The sequence below is a fragment of the Pan paniscus genome, chromosome 6 (genome assembly GCF_029289425.2).
Source record: "Pan paniscus chromosome 6, NHGRI_mPanPan1-v2.0_pri, whole genome shotgun sequence".
Taxonomy (NCBI): domain Eukaryota; kingdom Metazoa; phylum Chordata; class Mammalia; order Primates; family Hominidae; genus Pan; species Pan paniscus.
In genome coordinates this window covers 79,151,977-79,173,416 of record NC_073255.2, presented here as the reverse complement: position 1 = coordinate 79,173,416, position 21,440 = coordinate 79,151,977, and the positions used below count along the sequence as shown (strand labels likewise).

Sequence of the window (21,440 nt, the reverse complement as noted above, 5' to 3'; positions counted from 1 at the left end):
GTGGATAATTTCTTGCCTTGTAGCCAAGACCAAAGGTTCTCAAGCTTGTCACTTGAATGAGTGCCTGCCTTCTCAAAATGGCTCCAGGTAGTCTTTGACATTAACAGGTTTTTAAAACCTTCTCCCTTTGAAACAAAATTATTATAAAGTTTCCTTTTTTGAGAAGGGTTCTTGCCATATTACCTAGACTGATCTCAAACTCCTGTCCTGAAGTGATTTTTCTGCCTCAGCCTACCAAGTTGGTAGGATTACAGGTGTGAACCACCATGTCTGTCAACATAATGAACTCCATGTAGTATTTCTTATAAGACTGTTCTAGGGGGTAATGAACACCGTTAGCTTTTGTTTATATTGGAAAGTCTTTTTTTTATTATTTTTAAAGTAAATGCCTCCCAGATTATGTATCCTTGGTCGGCAGTATTTTTTTCTTGATCACGTTCACATTTGGGAAGTCCTTAGTCCCTTTTCTCTTCAAATAACCTCTTGACCACTCTTCCCCTGCATTCTTTTTCAGATAATCCTTTTATGAATATGTTAGTCTACTTGATAGTATCCAATGTTTCATATTTCTCAATTTTTTTGTTTTCATGGCTCAATATTTATAAATAATGTCTTCTGTTTTTAGTTTTTTCTGTCTCATTAAATCTATTGTGACTCTAGTAAACTTTATAACAATTTTTTTTTTAGTTTGGCAATTTCTACTGGGTTCTTTTTAAAATAGTTTTTATCTTTTGGTTAACTCATTTTTATGCATAATTTTTCTTATTTTGCTTTCTGTCTGTGTTCTATTTTTGCTATTGGAGCATATTTAGTATCATTATTTTGACATATTTGTCAGATAATGCAAAGATCATCTTTTCTTAAGGATTGAGTTCTGAAGATTTATTTTGTTTCTTCAGGTGCCTTGTTTTTATGTCCTGTGATCCTTTGATAAAATTTGGCAACTTATACACAGACATCTAATCTAATATTTAAAGACTTGCTTAAAGACTGGTTATAGCAACTAACCAAGCAATAGATTTTCAGTGCTTCACAAACATGTTCTCAGTTGTGTCTTTGGACCTTTGTGGGTAATTTCCAAGTTAACAATATATATTTTTTTCATTTTCTTTTCAGATTGTCTATTCTTTTGCTTCCCTTGTTGACTGTGGCATTGCAGTTACTTTAGTATTGTAACAAGCGTTCACCTTCTTCTCAGGGAGACAGAATGTAGTAATTAGACAGTCCACTAAAATGCCACAACTTTGAACGGATCCACTGTACTATATTTCTCCTTAGGGAGATACTGGGAGTTGGTTGTGTTTTTCTTAGCTCAGTTGCTGTTCAGGGAAAGAAGGGTTGTGTTGGACAGTCTTTATGCTAGACCTGGTTACATTCTGCAGCATAGAAAATATTCCTTAAATGTGAAAAGAGAGGAAAGAATAGTTATACACTCAGATAGGTGTGAATGATTTAGCAGATAACACATGTGAAAGGTCCAAAGGTGAAGGAGAAAACCAGAGTTTAAAATGTGGTTGAGACCAGCCTGGCCAGCACAGTGAAACCTTGTCTCTACTAAAAATACAAAAACTAGCCGGGTGTGGTGGCACATGCCTGTTGTCCCACCTACTCGGGAGGCTGAGGCAAAGAATCGCTTGAACCCAGGAGGTGAAGGTTGCAGTGAGCCGAGATCGCACCACTGCACTCCAGCCTGGGCGAGAGAGCGAGACTCCGTCTCAAAATAAATAAATAAATAAATAAAATAAAAATAAAATAAAATGTGGATTGGGAGGCTGTGCTTCAGTGGAATTGATTCTGAAAGCCTAGGTATATTTCTCTTACTGTCATGGAGGAAAAGTTTCTGATGTATGCTTATTATGGTCTTAAATCCTCTAAGTCTTCTGTCCATTCAATGATCTATGCGTTCATAGTGAGAGGCAAACTCCTCTTTTTATAATATGAGGACCCATATAATCTCATGCCTTTTCCATTTCTTTGAGGGACCTAGGAAAATTTGTGCACATTTTTGGAGACCACTATGTTAAGCTGTTTTAAAAGATCTGTTTGTGCCTCGTGTTAGACATCTGTGAGAGGAGTAAGGGAGACATCGGGATTTGGTTAAGAGATTCCAGAGACACTGGAGACAGATATCCTTTGTTTTCTGTTTTATAATTTTCAGTCAGTTGATCATTTAGAAAATGAGACTGAAAACTTTCATCAGAGCACAAAGCATCTAATTAAGTACAAGAAAATCTAAACATCTATTTTACTTTAAAAGTATCTTTTTCTTAGTAGAAACCAAGCTTAGAAATTTAAATGCAATATGATAAATACCTCTACGGTAGAAAAGTTGGTTTTATCTACTCACCTCATAGAATTCTTAAAAACACTAATACCATAGGTTACTTAGAACACTGCCCAGCATATAGTAAATTTCCAATTGTTACATATTTCTTAATAACTATTATTTTATGATTTTATTTTCTTTACTATGAAGATTACTAAAACTGTGTCCTATATGTATTTTCATTTTCTGATCTGCTGTATGCCAACTTTGCCTGTAGTTTCACAAGTTCTGAGATAGTGTGCTTGAATGTATGTTATATAAAAAGTGAGTTAGATAATAGGCATGCCACATTTATTTAAATATTTGATTTAATTTTTTAGTTTACTGCATGCAAAAAGTTATCGTTAGCATTTTCGTGCACTTTTCTCAAAATTTATCTAAATGATTATATAAATTTATTTCTAATTGTTCATTTTGTATATTAGTGTTTCTTACCATATTGTATCGTATTTATGTTGTTTATATTATTTTGAAATGCAATGCTTTGCTTTGCTTCCAAAGGTTACATTATAGCTTTTACATTTTATTTAAAAATAACAGCAAAATATTAATCACATAAGAAGTTTCTCCAGTATTATTTAAATGCTTATTCCAATAAATTTTATCAGAGCTTTTCACGAATGATTATGATGGATTTTCTATGAAATTTTATTGCTCTAATTGTATACTAATGATTCAAACTTATTGTCTTCAGTAGCAAAGACATGGAATCAACCTAGATGCCCATCAGTGGTTGATTGGATTGAAAAAAAAAAGTGGTACTTATACACCATGAAATACTACACAGCCATAAAAAAAACAAAATTATGTTCTTTGTAGCAACATTGATGCTGCTGGAGGCCATTATCTGAAGTAAATTAATGCTGAAACAGAAACCCAAATACTGCATGTTCTTGCTTATAAGTGAGAGCTAAATATTGGGTATACATGGATGTAAAGATAAAAACAATGGACACTACGGACCACTAGAGGAGGATGGCAAGGAAAGAGACAAGGGCAGAAAAGCTACCTCTTGGGTACTATGCTATCTACCTGAGTAGTAGATGTAGTACCCCAAACCTTAGCAATACAAAATATACCCATGTAACAGACCTACACATGAACCCTCTGAACCTAAAGTAAAAGTTGAAACTTTAAAAACACCAAAATACGTGCTTTTTGTGAATGTACAGTCATAGCTGAAAATTGTAGATATCTGAAAAAAATTCTTTAGTGGTACACTATGTTTATTCAGTATTTTTTGGTTAATTTTTTTGTTGAAATTTGTTCTATCATTTTACATTCCTTTGTCTCATGTTTTAGATTAGGCTATGTCCGATTAATTGTGTTTTTAGTTTTATTTATGTATTATAATTTTGTATGCCGATATTCAACTCTGTACACATTAGGACAATGTTTAAACATTGACATATATTAATCAGCTATACATCTATTGCCAATACAATTATTTCTATGTTTGTTTGCCTGTATAAATATTACCCCTATTTTATGACTTGTGTATTTGCTTTTTTTGGTGGGTAGTCAATGATATTTTTATTTTTAATGTAAAACATACATTACAAAATGTGTAATCTTTAATATTTTCCATTATATAGTTTAGTTATGTTAAGTATATTGACATTGTTAACAACATATCTCTAAAACATTTTTACTCTTGTAAAAGCAATATGCAATACACGTGAATCCACTACTCATTTTTCCCATTGCCCTGCCTTTTACAAACATTATTCTATTTTCTTTTTTAAGGGTATAACTACTTTAGATATTCCATGTAAATAGACTCATACAGTATTTTTGTGGCTATGGCTGCCTTATTAAATTTAGCATAATGTCTTCAAAATTTGTCTTTATAGCACGTATTAGATTTTCTGCTTTTAAAAAGCTGAATAATATTCCATTTTTTTGTATTCCAAATTATATTCATCTGTTCATCTGGTAAAAAAAAAAAAAAGTTTAAATTTCTTTCACCTATTGGCTTTTGTGGATAATGCGTCAGTAAATGGTGAGCAAATAACTCACTTGACCATATATGCAGGAGTTTATATCCGTGCTGCATTCAGTTACATTGCTTTGGTGTTCTGCCTTTATACTGGTACCAAAGTGCTTTGATTACTCTGCTTTAGTTTTGTGTTTGAAATGATTAAGTGTAATGCTTGCAGTATTTTTCTTCTTGGGTAATTGAAAAGGGTTATCTTGAGTGTGTGGGTCACTTTGGGCAGTATGGATATCTTCACAGCATTATGTCTTCCAGCTCTTGAACAAAAGCATGCTTGAGTGTGTTGTTTTTTTATTTTATTTTATTTTTATTTATTTATTTTTTTGAGGTGGAGTCTTGCCCCGTCACCCAGGCTCGTGCAATGGCACGATCTCGGCTCACTGCAACCTCTGCATCCCAGGTCAAGCAATTCTGCTGCTCCAGCCTCCTGAGTAGCTGGGATTACATGCGCACACCACCATGCCCAGCTAATTTTTTTAATCTATAGTAGAGACGGGGTTTCACTATGTTGGCCAGGCTGGTCTTGAACTCCTGACCTCGTGATCCACCCGCCTTGGCCTCCCAAAGTGCTGGAATTACAGGCATGGGCCACTGTGCTCAGCCATGTTGTTTAATTTTTATATTTTGTTAATTTTTTAGTTTTCCTTCTGTTACTGATTTCTAGTTTCATTCCATTTGGGCCATAAATAATACTCTGTAAAATTTCAGTTTTAAAAAATTTGCTGATACTTGTTTTGTGGTGTCACAAGCAGTCTGTCTAGGAAAATGTTTTATGAGCTATTGAAAATAATGTGTATTTTGCTGTCTGTATACATTTGTTAAGTGTAATTGTTTTATAGTGCATTCAAGTTTTTTGTTCCCTTATTAATATTCTGTCTTGTGTCAAAAATCCCTATGTATTCAGTATTATTCATTACTAAAAGTGGGATATTTAAGTATCCTACCATTATAATACTGCTGTCTATTTTTTGCTTCAATTCTTTCAATGTTTGCTTTATGTGTTTGGGAAAACTGATGTCAGATATATTTATAGTTTCTCAGTGAATGAACCCTCTTATTATAAGTTAACATCCTACTTTGTCTCTTGTGAATTTTGACTTAAAGTAAATTATATAAAATATGAACAGTTTTTGACAATATAATTGTTGCCTCTCCTTTTCTCAGTTGCTTAACACTTCTTTGGAATGTTTTTTCCAGCCTCCCATTTTCAGTCTATTTTTTTCATTAGATCTGAAGTGAGTCCCTTGGAGACATGATATAGTTAATTTTTTTTTAGTTTTCAAAAAATTCCTATATATTCATGTATGTGTTTTGATTAGGAAGTTTAGTTCATGAATATTTAAATAATTTTCTAAAAGAAAACATACTATTATCATTTTATTATTTGGCTATTTGAGCTAATTTGTCTCTGTTTTTCTTTTTTCTTGTCTTTCTATATTTAGTGACATGCTTTGACTTCAACTTAACTTTTTATCTCTACAATTATTTTCAATGTAATTAACATGGGAATTACATAAATCCTTTTAACATTACCATTTACTTTAAACTGGTAACAACTTACCTTTAGTAGCACACAAAAATTGATACTCATTACACCTGTCCCTTTTTATCAACACCACTAATAATATATTTTATATTGCATATACATTAATAGTTTTTAAAATTATTTTTATGCTTTTATTATTTGAAGTCTTTTTCAGTTTGTTTGTTTAACAAATTAGGAACTAGCTGAAACACATTGTTCAAATTTTAGAGCCAAATTCAAAGTGCTATTTGAATCATCATTATAGTATAGTACATTTTTATTTTGGTGTATGTGTGTATCTTTTCCAGACTTATGTATTTTTACATGATTTTTTCTTCTTTTATAGGATACACTATTTTCAATGGGAGGGACCTTTTTGCATTTGTTGTAGGAAAGTTCTTCTGATGATACATTTTTCTGCATTTGGTCATCTTGGAAAAATCTCTTTTTTACCGTATTTTAAAGGATATGCTGGGCATGGTTGCTCATGCCTGAAATCTCAGCGCTTTGGGAGGCTGAGGTGGGCAGATCACTTGAAGTCAGGAGTTCAAGACCAGCCTAGCCAACACTGTGAAACCCCTTCTCTACTAAAAATACAAAAATTAGTTGGGTGTGGTGTTGGGTGCCTGTAATCCCAGCTACTCGGGAGGCTGTGGCAGGAGCTTGAACCTGGAAGGCGGAGGTTGCAGTGAGCCGAGATGGCACCACTGCACTCCAGCCTGGGCAATAGAGCAAGACTCCTTCTCAAAACAAAACAAAAAAGAATACTTCTGCTGGATATGGTATTCTTGGTTGGACATTTTTGTATTTTTCAGTGTTTTAACTATAGCATCCAACTTTCTTCTTGCCTGAAATATTTCTTCTGTTCATAAATTTACTGGTAATTTTGCAGGAGGATGAATATGAATGACACATCTATTTTCTCTTTCTGCATTCCAGATTCTTTTCTTGTCTGTGACTTTCAAAATATTGCCTATATTGTATCTTGTTAGGAATCTCTTTGTGTTAATTTTAGTTGAAATTTGCTTAGCTTTTTGATTTTCTTATATATGTTTTCTAATGTTGAAGTGTAGATTTTTTTGTACCTCTGCTCCACAATTTATTGACTTTTTTAATGGTTTTTCATGTCTCAGTCTCCTTCAGCTCAGCTGTAGTTTTAGTTATTTCTTGTCTTCTGCTGGCTTTGGGATTTGTTTGTTCTTGGTTTTCTAGTTGTGATGTGAGGTTGTGAACTTGAGGTCTTTTTAACTTTTTGATGTAGGCATTTAGTACCATAAGTTTTTGTCTAAACACTGCCTTAGGTGTGTCCCAAAGATGCTGGTTTGTTGTATTATATCTTTATTCTCATTAGGTTCAAAGAACTTTTTTATTTCTGACTTAATTTTATTATTTACTCTTAAGTCATTCAGGAGCAGGGTTATTCAATTTCCATGTAATTGTATAGTTTTGACTGAATTTCTTAGTCATGATTTTGAATTTGGTGGTTCAAGATATTGCTGTGATAGCAGTTTTTTTTTTTTATTTGCTGAGGGGTGTTTTATTTCCAGTTATGTGACTGATTTTAGAGTATGTGTTTGTGGTGATAAGAAGAATGTATATTCTGTTGTTTTGAGTGGAGAGTTCTGTATATATCTATCAGGTCCATTTGACTATGTGCTGAATTCAGGTTCTAAATATCCTTGTTAATTTTTTGTCTCAGTTATCTGTCTAATATTGTCAGCGGGTGTTAAATTCTCTTACTATCATTGTATGGGAGTCCGTGTCTCCTTGAAGCTCTCTAAGAATTTGCTTTATGAATCTGGGTGCTTCTGTGTTGGGTGCATACACATTTAGGATCATTAATCCTATATCATTTTGTTATGCCCTTCTGCATTAAAGTAAGAGAAACATTTTTAGTTTTAGAAGTAAATTGTTTTATCATTTGCACATTAAGGTAATTAAAATACAGTGAATTTCAAAATACTTTTATATGACAATGTGAACTTAATTTGTTTTTGTTTTTTGTCTTTTGTTTTGAGACAGAGTCTCGCACTGTCACCCAGGCTGTAGTGCAATGGCACAATCTCTGCTTACTGCAACCTCCACCTCCCGGGTTCAAGCGATTCTCCTGTCTCAGCCTCCCAAGTAGCTGGGATTACAGGCACACGCCACCACACCAGGCTAATTTTTTGTATTTTAGTAGAGACGGGGTTTCACCGTGTTGCCCAGGCTGGTCTCGAGCTCCTGAGCTCAGGCAATCCACCCGCCTCAGCCTCCCAAAGTGCTAGAATTACAGGAGTGAGCCACTGCGCCTGGCCAACTTAATTTGTTTTAATTAAAGTTATATTTAATGTGTTTTACATTGAATATGTATCTTGTCACTGACATTAACTTATTCTATCTGACTCAAGGTTGTAGGTAACAGATGGTGACAATATACTATTGGGTGACAATGGAATAACATGTGTAGTGATTCCTTTTGTCAGTGGCCTTAAACTTCAAACAATTTGGAGGATATTTTTCCTACAAATTGCATTTTCATTTTTTTCTTTTTGTAACTACAGGTAACTATGATGGTTATAAAAAAGATTATACAAGTATAATGGAGCTATATGTTTCTGAATTCTGAACAACTATCCTACATTTTTTTGTTGTCGAACATGTGACTGGTCTGCAAAACACATACAGACCTTTAGTTTTGATTTACATGGATTTAAATATACAGATGTGTCACTTAAAATAAACTTTAGGTGTAACAGATCTATGGAGAAAGTAATATATTTGTGTATAGCTGTGTACCCACTTTGAGAAGAAAAGAAAAATAATACAATAAAAAAGATGATGTTACAAGTATTGATAATTAACCAGCAAACCAGAAACTTCAAAGATTTTGAAAGCAAACCTATTTTCTCTGCTTTATATTGAATTCATTTATCTAAAATATTATTGCTCCTGGCTTAGAATCTTATGCAGATTTTTGTTTTCTGTTTATTTGCCTGTTGCCCTAGACCTAATATATAATTATCTTTTTGTCAAATTTCATGAAGTATTTTTTATATTATCCCCTTAGGATTATAAAATTGACTTTTATAAAATTTAATGGTGTCCACAAAATAATTTTAAGATGTAAGTAATTTCACAGTGAGTGTATTATTATATGTTATTTAGTTCATGTGTTGTATATTTTTCTTTCAATTAGGGAATGCTGTTTAATCCAATTTTGTTTAGTTATTGTTCGTTTTACTTTTTAAAATGGGCATAATTGAGTTTATTGAATTTATTGGGCCAACTCATTCAAGTAAACAGTTGGAGGCTTCATAAGTCATGAGGTCTTTTTGGCATATATATAAAGTAAACAAACACAGGACAATGCTAGCTATGTACTAGAAGCTAAATAATTAATAATGAATATTCTTGTTAAAGTTAGCCTGTGCCCTCAGGTGAAAGATTGAAAATACCTATAGTGAAGAAATGACATTGATTCTGCCTATGAAGAGAAAATAGCTGTACCCATGCTGCACAAGTGACTCTCTACATTTAGAAGAAAGTATTGTTTCTTTCACTTTGTAAATATTGTTAGTCTATTTCTATTTCTTTATATTCATCTCCAGCTACATAGGTATCACAGCCTTTTACTTTATTTGCCTGCAGTATGGCTACAGCTTTCTCACTGTTCTCCCCAGCCTGCGTCATTTCACACAGTACTTGTAGGTTTTGGTGACATATTTGGAATTTTGTAATCAGTAAAATGCTTTAAAAAAAACCCGGAAAGTTTAAGGTCATTTATGGGTTGTAAATGCACCATTAAGTGATGTAAATGCATCAACTAATTGAGATAAGAAGAATGATGCATTTTCCACAGACCAGAATCTTAAATCAATCAGCATCTTTTGTAAAAGAAAAATGTTATTAGATCCCAACACAAAGTGTGGCAAATATAAAATTAGTTAGAATAGTTAAAACATTAATAACGGTAGGCCATAAATTGTGAGCACTATATGTAGAAGCACATCAGAATTTGGAAAGCTGTTAAAAGAAAATATATCTTAGAAATAAATATTTGAGAGGTAATGGGAAGTGATGGAGTTTGAATTTTTTAATGAAATGCTTATAAGATAACTTATGTTTTTATGCAGGATCTTTTATTTTTGAGTGTGTTTGTTAAATGTTGAACAAGAAGAAAAACCTCTGTGGATTTAAGATTTGGAAAGATTTTTCTTTTCCAGATTGATATTGGAGTCTTAGAGATTTTCTCACTTTTGTACTATATCCTTTTTATTTTTATGAGTGCAGTTTACAGTCCACAGGTATATTCTTTGTCACTTAACTACAGCAAATTCTTGATCATTCTCTTTAGAAAAGGCTCAGAAATCATGGCACCTTGAAAATGGAAACATTTCGTTAGTAATTTTGGATGCAAACTGCTTTCCTGTGTTCACAGAATGGGCAGAGGTGGAACCATTAACACCACTTCCCTCTTTAGTGACTTCCATGCCATCACCATCAGTGTGACTCAAGTAGGTTAGTGCAGCAGAAATTTCAGTGACACTTATAATAGAAAATAAATGGAGATCAACCAAATGAAAACAAGAAATGACTATGTATTTTAGCTTTGCCCTAGGAGGGGAATTAGCCACCATCACTTATGTTTGGTGGAGACTCAAACCAGCAGAAGAGTGGGAAAGCTTTATAGTGAAAAAAGACATGACTTCAGATGGGCCTTTATTGGAGGCTGTTGACACGGGGAAGCTGTAGGAGGGCTAACCAGAAACAATATCCCATTTACTTGGTGAGGATGTATGCTTGGCTTTCTCAGTTTAGTTCTAATTTGGAAAAAGAGGCAACAGAACAGCTGTGACTTATTGATTTGAACTTGGCTGTTTGGGACTGGTTATTGTAGTTCGTATTCAGAGTTATCTTTTTCTATATAGACTGGCTGTTATCTCTTTGTATATTCATCTGTTCAAATAGAGAAGCCACCAGAAGGAATAAAATATTTAAAGGGATATATCTAAGAATGGGCTTCTATCCAGACAAAAGCTTCTCTTACTACTCATTAAAAAAAGATAAACTATTGAAAATGCAAAATGTGTTTCTGCAAAAAGATGCCATACAACTACAATACCATACAGCTTTACATCCACTGGAATGCTCTTACCAAACAATAGACGACAATAACGATAGCAAGGAGGGGCAGAATACAGACTCCCTGTACATTGCCCATAAAAACGTAAGCTAATGCAGTCACTTTGAAAAACGATTTGGTGGCTTTTCAGAGTGTCATATGTAGGATTATCATATGATCCAGCAGTTCTACTGCCAGAAATGTTCCCAGAATAATTGAAAACCCATGTCAACACAGACTCATATGAATGCTCATAACAGCAGTATTCACAGTAACCCAAAGTAGAAACAACGCAAATAACTATTAGCTAATCAAAGGGAAAAAGTATACCTGTAGAATAGAATACTATCCAGCTATCAAAAGTTTAGAATGGGCAACACCAGACCCAAGGCCACCTGACTGCATCTGCATTGACGGTGTGGTGTGCACCTCTGCATGCCCAGGTGCTATGCTTAGACTTCAGGCCAACGTGTGGGAGCCCACAGGAGCCCCTGAGAGCTGAGCTAAAGCAAAGGCATGGCCTGGTCTGCATGGCAGACCAGGCAGCCAGCTAGGCCAGGGGTGCAGCTGGGGTCATCACGAAACTATGCGCACCAATGAGCACAACAAACTTGAAGGGTCTAAGTGAACATTTAAATACAAATGACAGCTTTTAATTTGGGGGGCCACCAACTAAATTATGAGTTTGGGCCTCAGGTAATCACAAGAGTCCTGAAATGTGAAAGAGAGACTGAGAAACTGAATTCTGTGATATGAGAGAGTCAATCAGATTTTTTAGAAAGAATTATTAAATTTTATATATATAATTTATATACACACAAACAATATATATATTCCCAGTATACACACAGATAGATAGATAGATAGATAGATGATAGATAGATAGATAGATAGATGATAGTAGATGGTGTATAAAATAATGATGAGACTGTATTTTAAAAAATTTATGTAATAGGATTTATCAAAAAAATTTAGTGAGATAAAAACATGATAGTGATGATTTTGAACATACAATAAATAATATGATGTGAAGTCTGTTATTTTCAGATATTCAAAATATGTGTCTTTTTACAATTTAGATTATTACATTCCACTGCTTCCATTTTAAAAATGCCTCTTTTTTCAAGCTGGCATTGGGATCTCAACCAACAGTTTCCTCCTTCTATTCCATGTCTTCACACTTTTTCTAGATCAGAGGCCTAAGCCACTGACGTGACCATCTGTCACCTGACCCTCATCCACATAGTGATGCTCCTGGCTGTGGTTTCACTGTTGTCTCCAGGTCTGTTTGAGTCACTGTAGTTTCAGAATGACTTCAAGTATAAAGTATCTTTTTCACCTGAATAAGGTGGGACCTTGAGCAATCTTCTGCATTTCAGTAAATACTGCTTGCTTTTCCCATGAAGTCCACCATCAGAGGTCAGAGGACTGTTTCTTATTCTGTCATTATCCAGATATGTTTTTCTTGCAGGACCGATGCTGCTTTCAAGTGCATACATGGTGGTTCTTTTGCTCAGCCATCAGAAGAAATCCTGGTACCTTCACAGCACCGGCCTCTCCCCAAGACCTTCCCCAGAGCAGAGTGCCACTCAGACCATCCTGCTGCTAGTGAGTTTCTTTGTGGTCGTGTACTCGGTCGATTTCATCATCTCATTCTCCTCAGCCTCACTATGGGCATATGACCCTGTTGTCCTGGGTGTCCAGAGGCTTGTGTGCACCGTATATGCCACTGTCAGTCCTTTGGTGTTCCTCAGATCTGATAAAAGAATACTCAATGTGGCCGGGTGCGGGGGCTCAAGCCTGTAATCCCAGCACTTTGGGAGGCTGACGCGGGCGGATCACGCGAGGTCAGGAGATCGAAACCATCCTGGCTAACACGGTGAAACCCCGTCTCTACTAAAAATACAAAAAATTAGCCGGGCATGGTGGCGGGCGCCTGTAAGTCCCAGCTAGTCCGGAGGCTGAGGCAGGAGAATGGCGTGAACCCGGGAGGCGGAGCTTGCAGTGAGCCGAGATCGCGCCACTGCACTCCGGCCTGGGCGACAGAGCGAGACTCCCTCAAAAAATAATAATAATAGTAATAATAACCAATGTGATGCAAACTGTGAGACAGAAGTTTCAGTTTTCTTTTTATTGAAAACAGATTATTCTCTCACCAGTTAAGTTATTTAAGTAGCATAGAACCTGCTATCTAATTTAACTTAAATATATGGATTTACACTTTCAATATTTCTAAATATTTTTAAAACTGTGCCAATTGTTCGTGGTTTCTCTAGCTTAATATATATATAATCGTTTGATATTCCCATCTGTTTACAAGTGTCTTCCTCTTCCATTTTGATTTTCAGGCCTTAATATAGAAAAGTTTTTATTCTTTCTGAAGTGTTATATTAAGAATATCTTTCTGGGACAACCCCCTTTGGGTCCCCTCCCTTTGTATGGGAGCTCTGTTTTCACTCTGCTTCACTCTATTAAATCTTGCAACTGCGCTCTTCTGGTCCATGTTTGTTAACGGCTAGAGCTGAGCTTTCGCTGGCTGTCCACCACTGCTCTTTGCCACTGTCGCAGACCCGCCGCTGACTCCCATCCCGCCACTGACTCCCATCCCTCCAGATCCAGCAGGGTGTCCGCTGTGCTCCGGATCCAACGAGACTCCCATTGCCACTCCCACTCGTGCTGAAGGCTGCCATTGTTCCTGCAGGGCTAAGTGCCTGGGTTCGTCCTAATTGAGCTGAACACTAGTCACTGGGTTCCACTGTTCTCTTCTGTGACCCACAGCTTCTAATAGAGCTATAACACTGCATGGCCCAAGATTCCATTCCTTGGAATCCATGAGGCCAAGAATCCCAGGTCAGAGAACATAAGGCTTGCCACCATCTTGGAAGCGGCCCGCCACCATCTTAGAAGTGGCTCACCACCATCTTGGGAGCTCTGTGAACAAGGACCCCCGGTAACATTTTGGCGACCACGAGGGGACCTCCAAAGCGATGCGGAGTCTCACTGTGTTGCGTAGACTGATCTCGAATTCCTGACCTCAAGTGATCTTCCTGCCTGGGACTCAAAGTGCTGGGATTATAGGCATGGGCCACTGCGTTCAGCCTTTAAATTCTATTAAAAACAGCGTTTCGTGAGAACGAAAATGTCTACTTCCTGAGAGAGACTGATAAGAATCTCCAAGGCATAATTTTCTCATAAAAGGATTCTCATTCAGTAGGCTTGGGCTCTGGCCTAATACACTCTCAGTGGAGTACCTGTGCTGCTCCTCACCTGGAAGCAAGAGGCCAGGCACGGTGGCTCACGCCCGTAATCCAGCACTTTAGGAGGCCAAGGTGAAAGGATTGCTTGAGCCCAGGAGTTCAAGATCAGCCTGGGCAACATAGAGAGACCCCAGCTCTACAAAAAATAATGAAAAGAAAAAAAAATAGCCTGGTGTGGTGGTGCATACCTGTGGTCTCAGCTACTCAGGAGGCTGAGGTGGGAGGATCACCTGAGCCCAGGAGATCAAGGATGCAGTAAGCCGTGATCATGCCACTACACTCCAGCCTGAGCAACAGAATGGGACTCTGCCTCCAAAAGAATAAAAATAAAATAGAAAAAAAAAAAAGAATCTCTTTCTGGCAATAAAATCTCTCCATGTTGGTATTTTGGATAATTTTTTAGTAGGTAGGTATGTATGTATTTAGAGACAGTCTTGCCCTGTCACCCAGCCTGGAGTGCAGTGGGGGTGATCTAGCTCACTGCAACCTCCAAGCTCCCAGGTTCAAGTGATCTTCCTGTCTCAGCCTCCTGAGTAGCTTAGACTACAGGTGCATGCTACCACACCTGGCTAATTTTTTTTGTTAGAGACGGGTTTCTCCATGTTGCACAGGCTTGTCTCACTCCCGAGCTCAGGTGATCTGTCCACCTCAGCCTCCCAAAGTGCTGAGATTACAGGCTTGTCTTTATTTATTAAAAATATTTGGCTGAGTATTAAATTCTTACACTCAATATATATTTCTCTGTGTTCTGGCTTCTATCGAGACTGTAGAGATGATGCTCACAAATTTGTGGTTTACTTCTGTTTTCCATCTCCCTACTTTTCGGTTTTTTCTGTCCCTTTAATGTTACACAGTTTGACTATTATTTCTGCTGGAATTATTACCTTTATTTGCTTTTTTGTTGAAAACTTTGCATTTCTGCATAAAAGAATTTATTTCTGGCTTTTAATTTTCCAAAAAAATTTTTTTTGACTAAAACTGTGTTCTATTTTTGAAATATATTTTTGTAAAGCAATTGAGTATATTTTATTCCTTCTAGTTTTAGTCTTTATAGATCTGTAAATATATTTGCATTTTATATCAGTTTGTCTTTAATTACCATAGATTTGCTCGGCTTAATCTCCCAGTTAGCTGTTTCTCTCATTGGCTTGTTATAAGTTAATAGTTAACCCATACAATGTATATCCAATTTATAAATTTTATTTTTCTTTCATTCAATTTACATTTGGCTCTTTCCACATACACTCTTCAACTTTTAAGTTTCTTCTTCAGCCAGGTGCTATGACTCACGCCTGTAATCCCAGCACTTTGGGAGGCTGAGGCGGGCAGAACACCTGAGGTCAGGAGTTTGAAACCAACCTGGCCAGCATGGTGAAATCCCATCTCTACTAAAAATACAAAAATTAGCCGGGCATGGTGGCACATGCCTGTAGTCCCAGCTACTCAGGAGGCTGAGGCAGGAGAATTGCTTGAACCCAGCATGCAGAGGTTGTAGTGAGCTGAGATTGCAGACACTGCACTCCAGCCTTGATGACAGAGGGAGACACTGTCTCAAAAATAAATAAATAAATAAATAAATAAAGTGTTTTCCTCTTTCAATATTATTTTGGTTTCTTCTTTTACCATTTAATTGATTTAAACATTTTAAATACAATTTTAATATTATAAATGTATGCAACATTCAATTTCTTCTTACTCTAAATTCTGAGAACTCGACAGACTGGATTAAGAAAATGTGGCACATATACACCATGGAATACTATGCAGCCACAAAAAAAGATGAGTTCATGTCCTTTGCAGGGACATGGATGAAGCTGGAAACCATCAAGCTCAGCAAACTATTACAAGGGCAGAAAACCAAACACCGCATGTTCTCACTCATAGGTGGGAATTGAACAATGAGATCACTTGGACACAGGGCAGGGAATATTACACACCAGGGCCTGTCACGGCGGGAGGGGCTGGGGGAGGGATAACATTAGGAGAAATACCTAATGTAAATGATAAGTTGATGAGTGCAGCAAACTAACATGGCACATATATACCTATGTATCAAACCTGCATGTTGTGCACATGTACCCTAGAACTTAAAGTATAATAAAAAAAATTCTGAGAACTTATTTGCTTGTATATGTCATAATTTATCATTTAGATCTCATGTTTTGGAGATTTTTTTTATAAATATTTGCAGTCTGTATATTTTATTTGTTTGTTCTCCTTGACCTGACACAAGATTATCAGTTTTGCTTTGTGATTAACCATTGGCTTCTCATGTTGACAACTCCTTTGAATCTTTTCTTATTTGTGTTCCTGCAAAGTCCTGACTTTTTTTAGCCCTATTTGGCATTGTAGGGATGCACAAACATTCACATTGCACACATAACAGTGTGATTACTTTACTTTATTAATATGTGAAAATATTAGTAGCTGCACATGGCTAAAATGAATGTTTCTGTCTTTAACAGTAAGTTAGTACTGGTAGAATTTGTTTTGCAATATTTGGTGATTTGGTTCCAGTCTCAATGCTTCTTTCTTGGCATGTCATTGAATCTCTAAATTAACCTCAGTATGAATTTCCTTTGAAATTCAATAATTATTCAACTTGGTCTTAAACTTGTCTGTGGCTAGATATTGTTTATGGGTTGCACTCTAATTCACGGCTTCTGATGTCATTTCACAATGTCTAAACAATATGACCTATTGAATGTCTACTTTCATGAAGTTACTGACATAATTTTGAATCCAACATTTTAAAATTTTAAATATTTTCTATGGAATTTGAAAATAAGAAAATAATATGTATGCTCTTTATACAGGTTTATAATGCTATCCATTTGTTTATCTGATAACTAATCAAACTGACTTTTTTTTTTTTTTTTTTGAGATGGAGTTTCACTCTTGTTGCCCAGGCTGGAGTGCAATGGCATGATCTTGGCTTACCACAACCTCCATCTCTCAGGTTCAAGTGATTCTCCTGCTTCAGCCTCCCCAGTAGCTGGGATTACAGGCATGTGCCACCATGCCCGGCTAATTTTGTATTTTTAGTAGAGACGGGGTTTCTCCATGTTGGTCAGGCTGGTCTCAAACTCCTGAACTCAGGTGATTCACCAACCTCGGGCTCCCAAAGTGTTGGAATTACAGGTGTGAGCCACCGCGCCCAGCCCAAACTGTCTTAAAATGTTAATGTGCACTCTTTATGTTAACTTATTTGTTGTATATGAAAACAGTTTATTTTTATGACAGTTTAATGTCACCTAATATTATTTTTAATGTTTCAATTTCTCATTTACATGAATGTTTGTGTTGTTTATTTTAGTCTTACAGGCATTAAAACTGTATGTGCAAATGACTTGGAATAGTGCGTAACACATTGTGAACTCTATGTACGTGTTCAGTGCTGTTTCATCACATTTTAATCTGTTGTACGCTTCTCCACTTACCATCATTTTGTGTTTGTCCTTATTCAAATTATGTTTCTGTCCTGACTACATATTCATGGAAGAGAGAAGGTAGACTCAGACTTCCATCCTGATTAAACACAAAGTTAACTAACATGTCTTCCTAGTTCACTTTAGATAGAATATCATATTTGTTTTACAATATAAATGTGAATATTAAGTACAGCATGAAGAATAAGCTTCTCCATCTTACAACAGAAGATCATGAGATATTCGATCATTCATGAATTACCCAAAGCTTTATTCTCTCAACGTTATTTTTTTTATTCTTACATCTCAACCTCCAGGAAAATCTAGAGGCATGAAATACTAGAAATTAGAAACAAGTTTGCAGATAAACACAAATTATCAAAATTAATCCAAGAAGAAAGGGAATATATTAATATACTTATAACAGGTAAAGAGGTTAATAAAATTCCTTCCCATAAAAAAGGTTCAGATAGCTTCACTGGTAAATTCTGCTAAATATTTAATGAATAATTAATAGGAATGCTACACAAACACCTGCAAAATATAAAAGGGGAAAGAAAACAATTCATTTGTTGAGGCCAGTATCACCCAGAAAACAAAACCAGATGAAAGCATCAAAAAAAAAAAAAAAAAGAGAAACCATTATTCCTCATAAATATAGACACAGAAATCTTTTTTTTTTCTTTTGGTGATGGAGTCTTGCTCTGTCGCCCAGGCTGGAGTATAGTGGTGCGATCTCGGCTCACTGCAACCTCCGCCTCCCAGGTTCAAGTGATTCTCCTGCCTCAGCCTCCTGAGTAGCTGAAATTACAGGCACAGACCACCACGCCCAGCTAATTTTTGTATTTTTTAGTAGAGACAGGGTTTCACCATGTTGGTCAGGCTGGTCTTGAACTCCTGACCTCGTGATCCACTGCCTTGGCCTCACAAACTGCTAGGATTACAGGCGTGAGCCACCGCACCCGGCCAGAAATCTTTAAAGACGCTAGAAAACTGAATTCAGCAACACATAAGAATGTTAGACAACATGACCAAGTGGAATTAACTCACCAATGCAAATTTATTTTAATATTCAAATATTAGTCATTGTAATATACCATATTAATAGAACAGAGGACAAAGCCATAATGATTTCAGTAGACACACAAAAGCATTTGACAAAATTCATTACTCGTTAACAATAATACCTCCAGAAATCTAGGAATAGAAAAATCTTGCTTAACCTCTCCTTAATCTTGCTTAATCTATAAAAATTTCACACATTCCAGTAAGGTATAATAGAGGACATACTTATATTCCTTACTTAATGGTTTTAAAAAATTAATAATACATAATAAAGATAATTTATTTACCTAGAAGAAAACACTTCTAAAAATGTTTCTGTTGCATATGATAAAAGTGGAAACTGGGATCAAAAAGAGTAGTACTGTTGAGAATGACAAGATTTGGTATTATTAATTTTCTTATTAGCAATTAAAATATTATTATCAACAATTTTAACAAGACACAGGTGCATTCTCCCCAGGAAAAGGCATGATCACATAAAATCCTTATGTAATACATAACAGAAAGTATTTTATATTTGAAACATATGGTAACATTGTCATAACTGCATTCTACTAAAAATGTCACACAATACACACTCCAAAAATTTAGAACTTTCCCTGGGGACACATGATTTTTCTAAAGATAATTGTGTTGATTATTCTGATAATCAATTCCTCCAAAGGTAAATGTGGCTATCTGGGATTCTGGAAATATTCTGAAAAGTTACATGTTTAAAAATAGTTCTCTTGAAAAAACACCATAACAGCTGGACAATGTAACATGTGCTTAACTGCAGAGATTAGTTCTAAATGCTAAAGTAAAAATAAGGAGACTGGGCATGGTGGCTCACGCCTGTAATCCCAGCACTTTGGGAGGCTGAGGTGGGCAGATTACTTGAGGTCAGGAGTTTGAAACCAGCCTGGCCAACATGGTAAAACCCCCTCTGTACTAAAAATCCAAAAAAAAAAATTAGCTGGTCATGGTGGTGGGCGCCTGTAATCCCAGCTACTTGGGAGGCTGAGGCAGAAGAATCGCTTAAACCTGGGAGGCAGAGGTTGCAGTGAGCCAAGATAGCACCAATGCACTCCAGCCTGGGTGACAGAGTGAGACTCCACCTCAAAAACATAAAATAAAATAAATGAAGAAGCACAAGCAGCAGAAAGAAGGGAGGATGAGACAGTACATCTGGCAGGGTGAGGCTTCCTACAATAGGTTGATAATCATTTCCTGGATTTTTACAGCTCTCAGGGGTAGATGTGGTGCCACACTAGATTCAAAGTAAGGGGGATCTAAGAAAAATGAGATAGAACATGCAGCCTGCAGTCAAAGGGAGATAAATAGTGAAACTAGTCAGTCCGTGCCTTGGCTGATGTAGGAAGGAAGGCCAGCTGTATTGATATGTTGGGGTTTGAATTGACCCAGAGTTTTTGTAGAGAAAAATTTAATAAGTTAATTTAAATGTTTTCCAGATGCATGTAGAGAAGAAAACAAAAATTCCAGACAATTTTTTTTGAGGGAAAAAAATCTCAACCCAAGATACTGAAAATCTTTTAAGTTCAGACTTGTCAAGTATAATCACACAATGTAATTTTTTTAAATATGCAAACTAAAGGACACAAAAATTAATTTTGTTCAGAAATAACATCATAAAATACTTGTACAACTAGACGTCAAGGAATTCCAAAGCAGATGTGCCGAAAATATGTAAGCTAGGCATGGTGGCACGTGCCTGTAATCCCAGCACTTTGGGAGGCCAAGACGGGAGAATCACTTGAGGCCAGGAGTTTAAGGCTAGCCTGGTCAACATAGCATAACCTCATTTCTACAAAAATACAAAAAGAAAAAATATATACATAGTTTTTTAGATAAATATAAGGGATATGAGCAAAGTAAAAAATATGAGCTAAAGTAGAAGTAAAAGAATGAGCTAAAAAGGCCGGGTGCGGTGGCTCACGCCTGTAATCCCAGCACTTTGGGAGGCCGAGGCGGGCGGATCACGAGGTCAGGAGATCAAGGCCATCCTGGCTAACACGGTGAAACCCCATCTCTACTACAAATACAAAAACTTAGCCGGGCATGGTGGCACGTGCCTGTAATCCCAGCTACTCGGGAAGCTGAAGCAGGAGAATTGCTTGAACCTGGGAGGCAGAGGTTGCAGTGAGCTGAGATCGCGCCACTGCACTCCAGCCTGGGCGACAGAACGAGACTCCATCTAAAAAAAAAAAAAAAAAAAAAGAAAGATCTAAAAGAAATACTTAGATGCCAGGAAAAGGAGAAAAATGAGTGGAAAATATACAAGTCAGAGTAAGTTAAAAATGAAATAAGAGTGCTATGTCTAATGGTTTGTTGTTGTTGTTGTTGCATGGTTTTTGTTTTGTTTTGTTTCTGAGTTGGAGTCTCACTCTGTCACCCAGGCTGGAGTGCAGTGGCACAATCTCGGCTCATTGCAACCTCCACCTCCCGGGTTCAAGTGATTCTCCTGCCTCAGCCTCCCGAGTAGCTGGGACTACATGCCCGCCACAAAAATACAGCTAATTTTTGTATTTTTAGTAGAGACGAGGTTTAACCATGTTGGCCAGGCTGGTCTTGAATTCCTGACATCAGGTGATCCACCCGCTTTGGCCTCCCAAAGTGCTGGGATTACAAATGTGAACCACCACGCCTGGCCTTGTCTAATGATTTTTTGAACAAAATAGAGAAAATATGGCATGCTTAAACATTTTAAAGAACTAATAAAATATCAACCAAGGAAAGTAC

The 21,440-nt window shown here is 36.3% G+C and overlaps 1 protein-coding gene across 1 annotated transcript in view; it reads left to right on the top strand.

The window, feature by feature from the left end:
* The window catches only part of LOC106634965 (putative zinc finger protein 735), a 28,236-nt gene extending 13,281 nt beyond the window's left edge, over positions 1 to 14,955 (top strand). Inside the window, exon 4 of the mRNA XM_055115289.1 lies at positions 12,423 to 14,955. Coding sequence (XP_054971264.1) covers positions 12,423 to 12,633 — 211 coding nt within the window. The 3' untranslated portion in view covers positions 12,634 to 14,955. The remainder of the gene's footprint in view (positions 1 to 12,422) is intronic.
* The last annotated feature ends 6,485 nt before the right edge of the window (positions 14,956 to 21,440 follow it).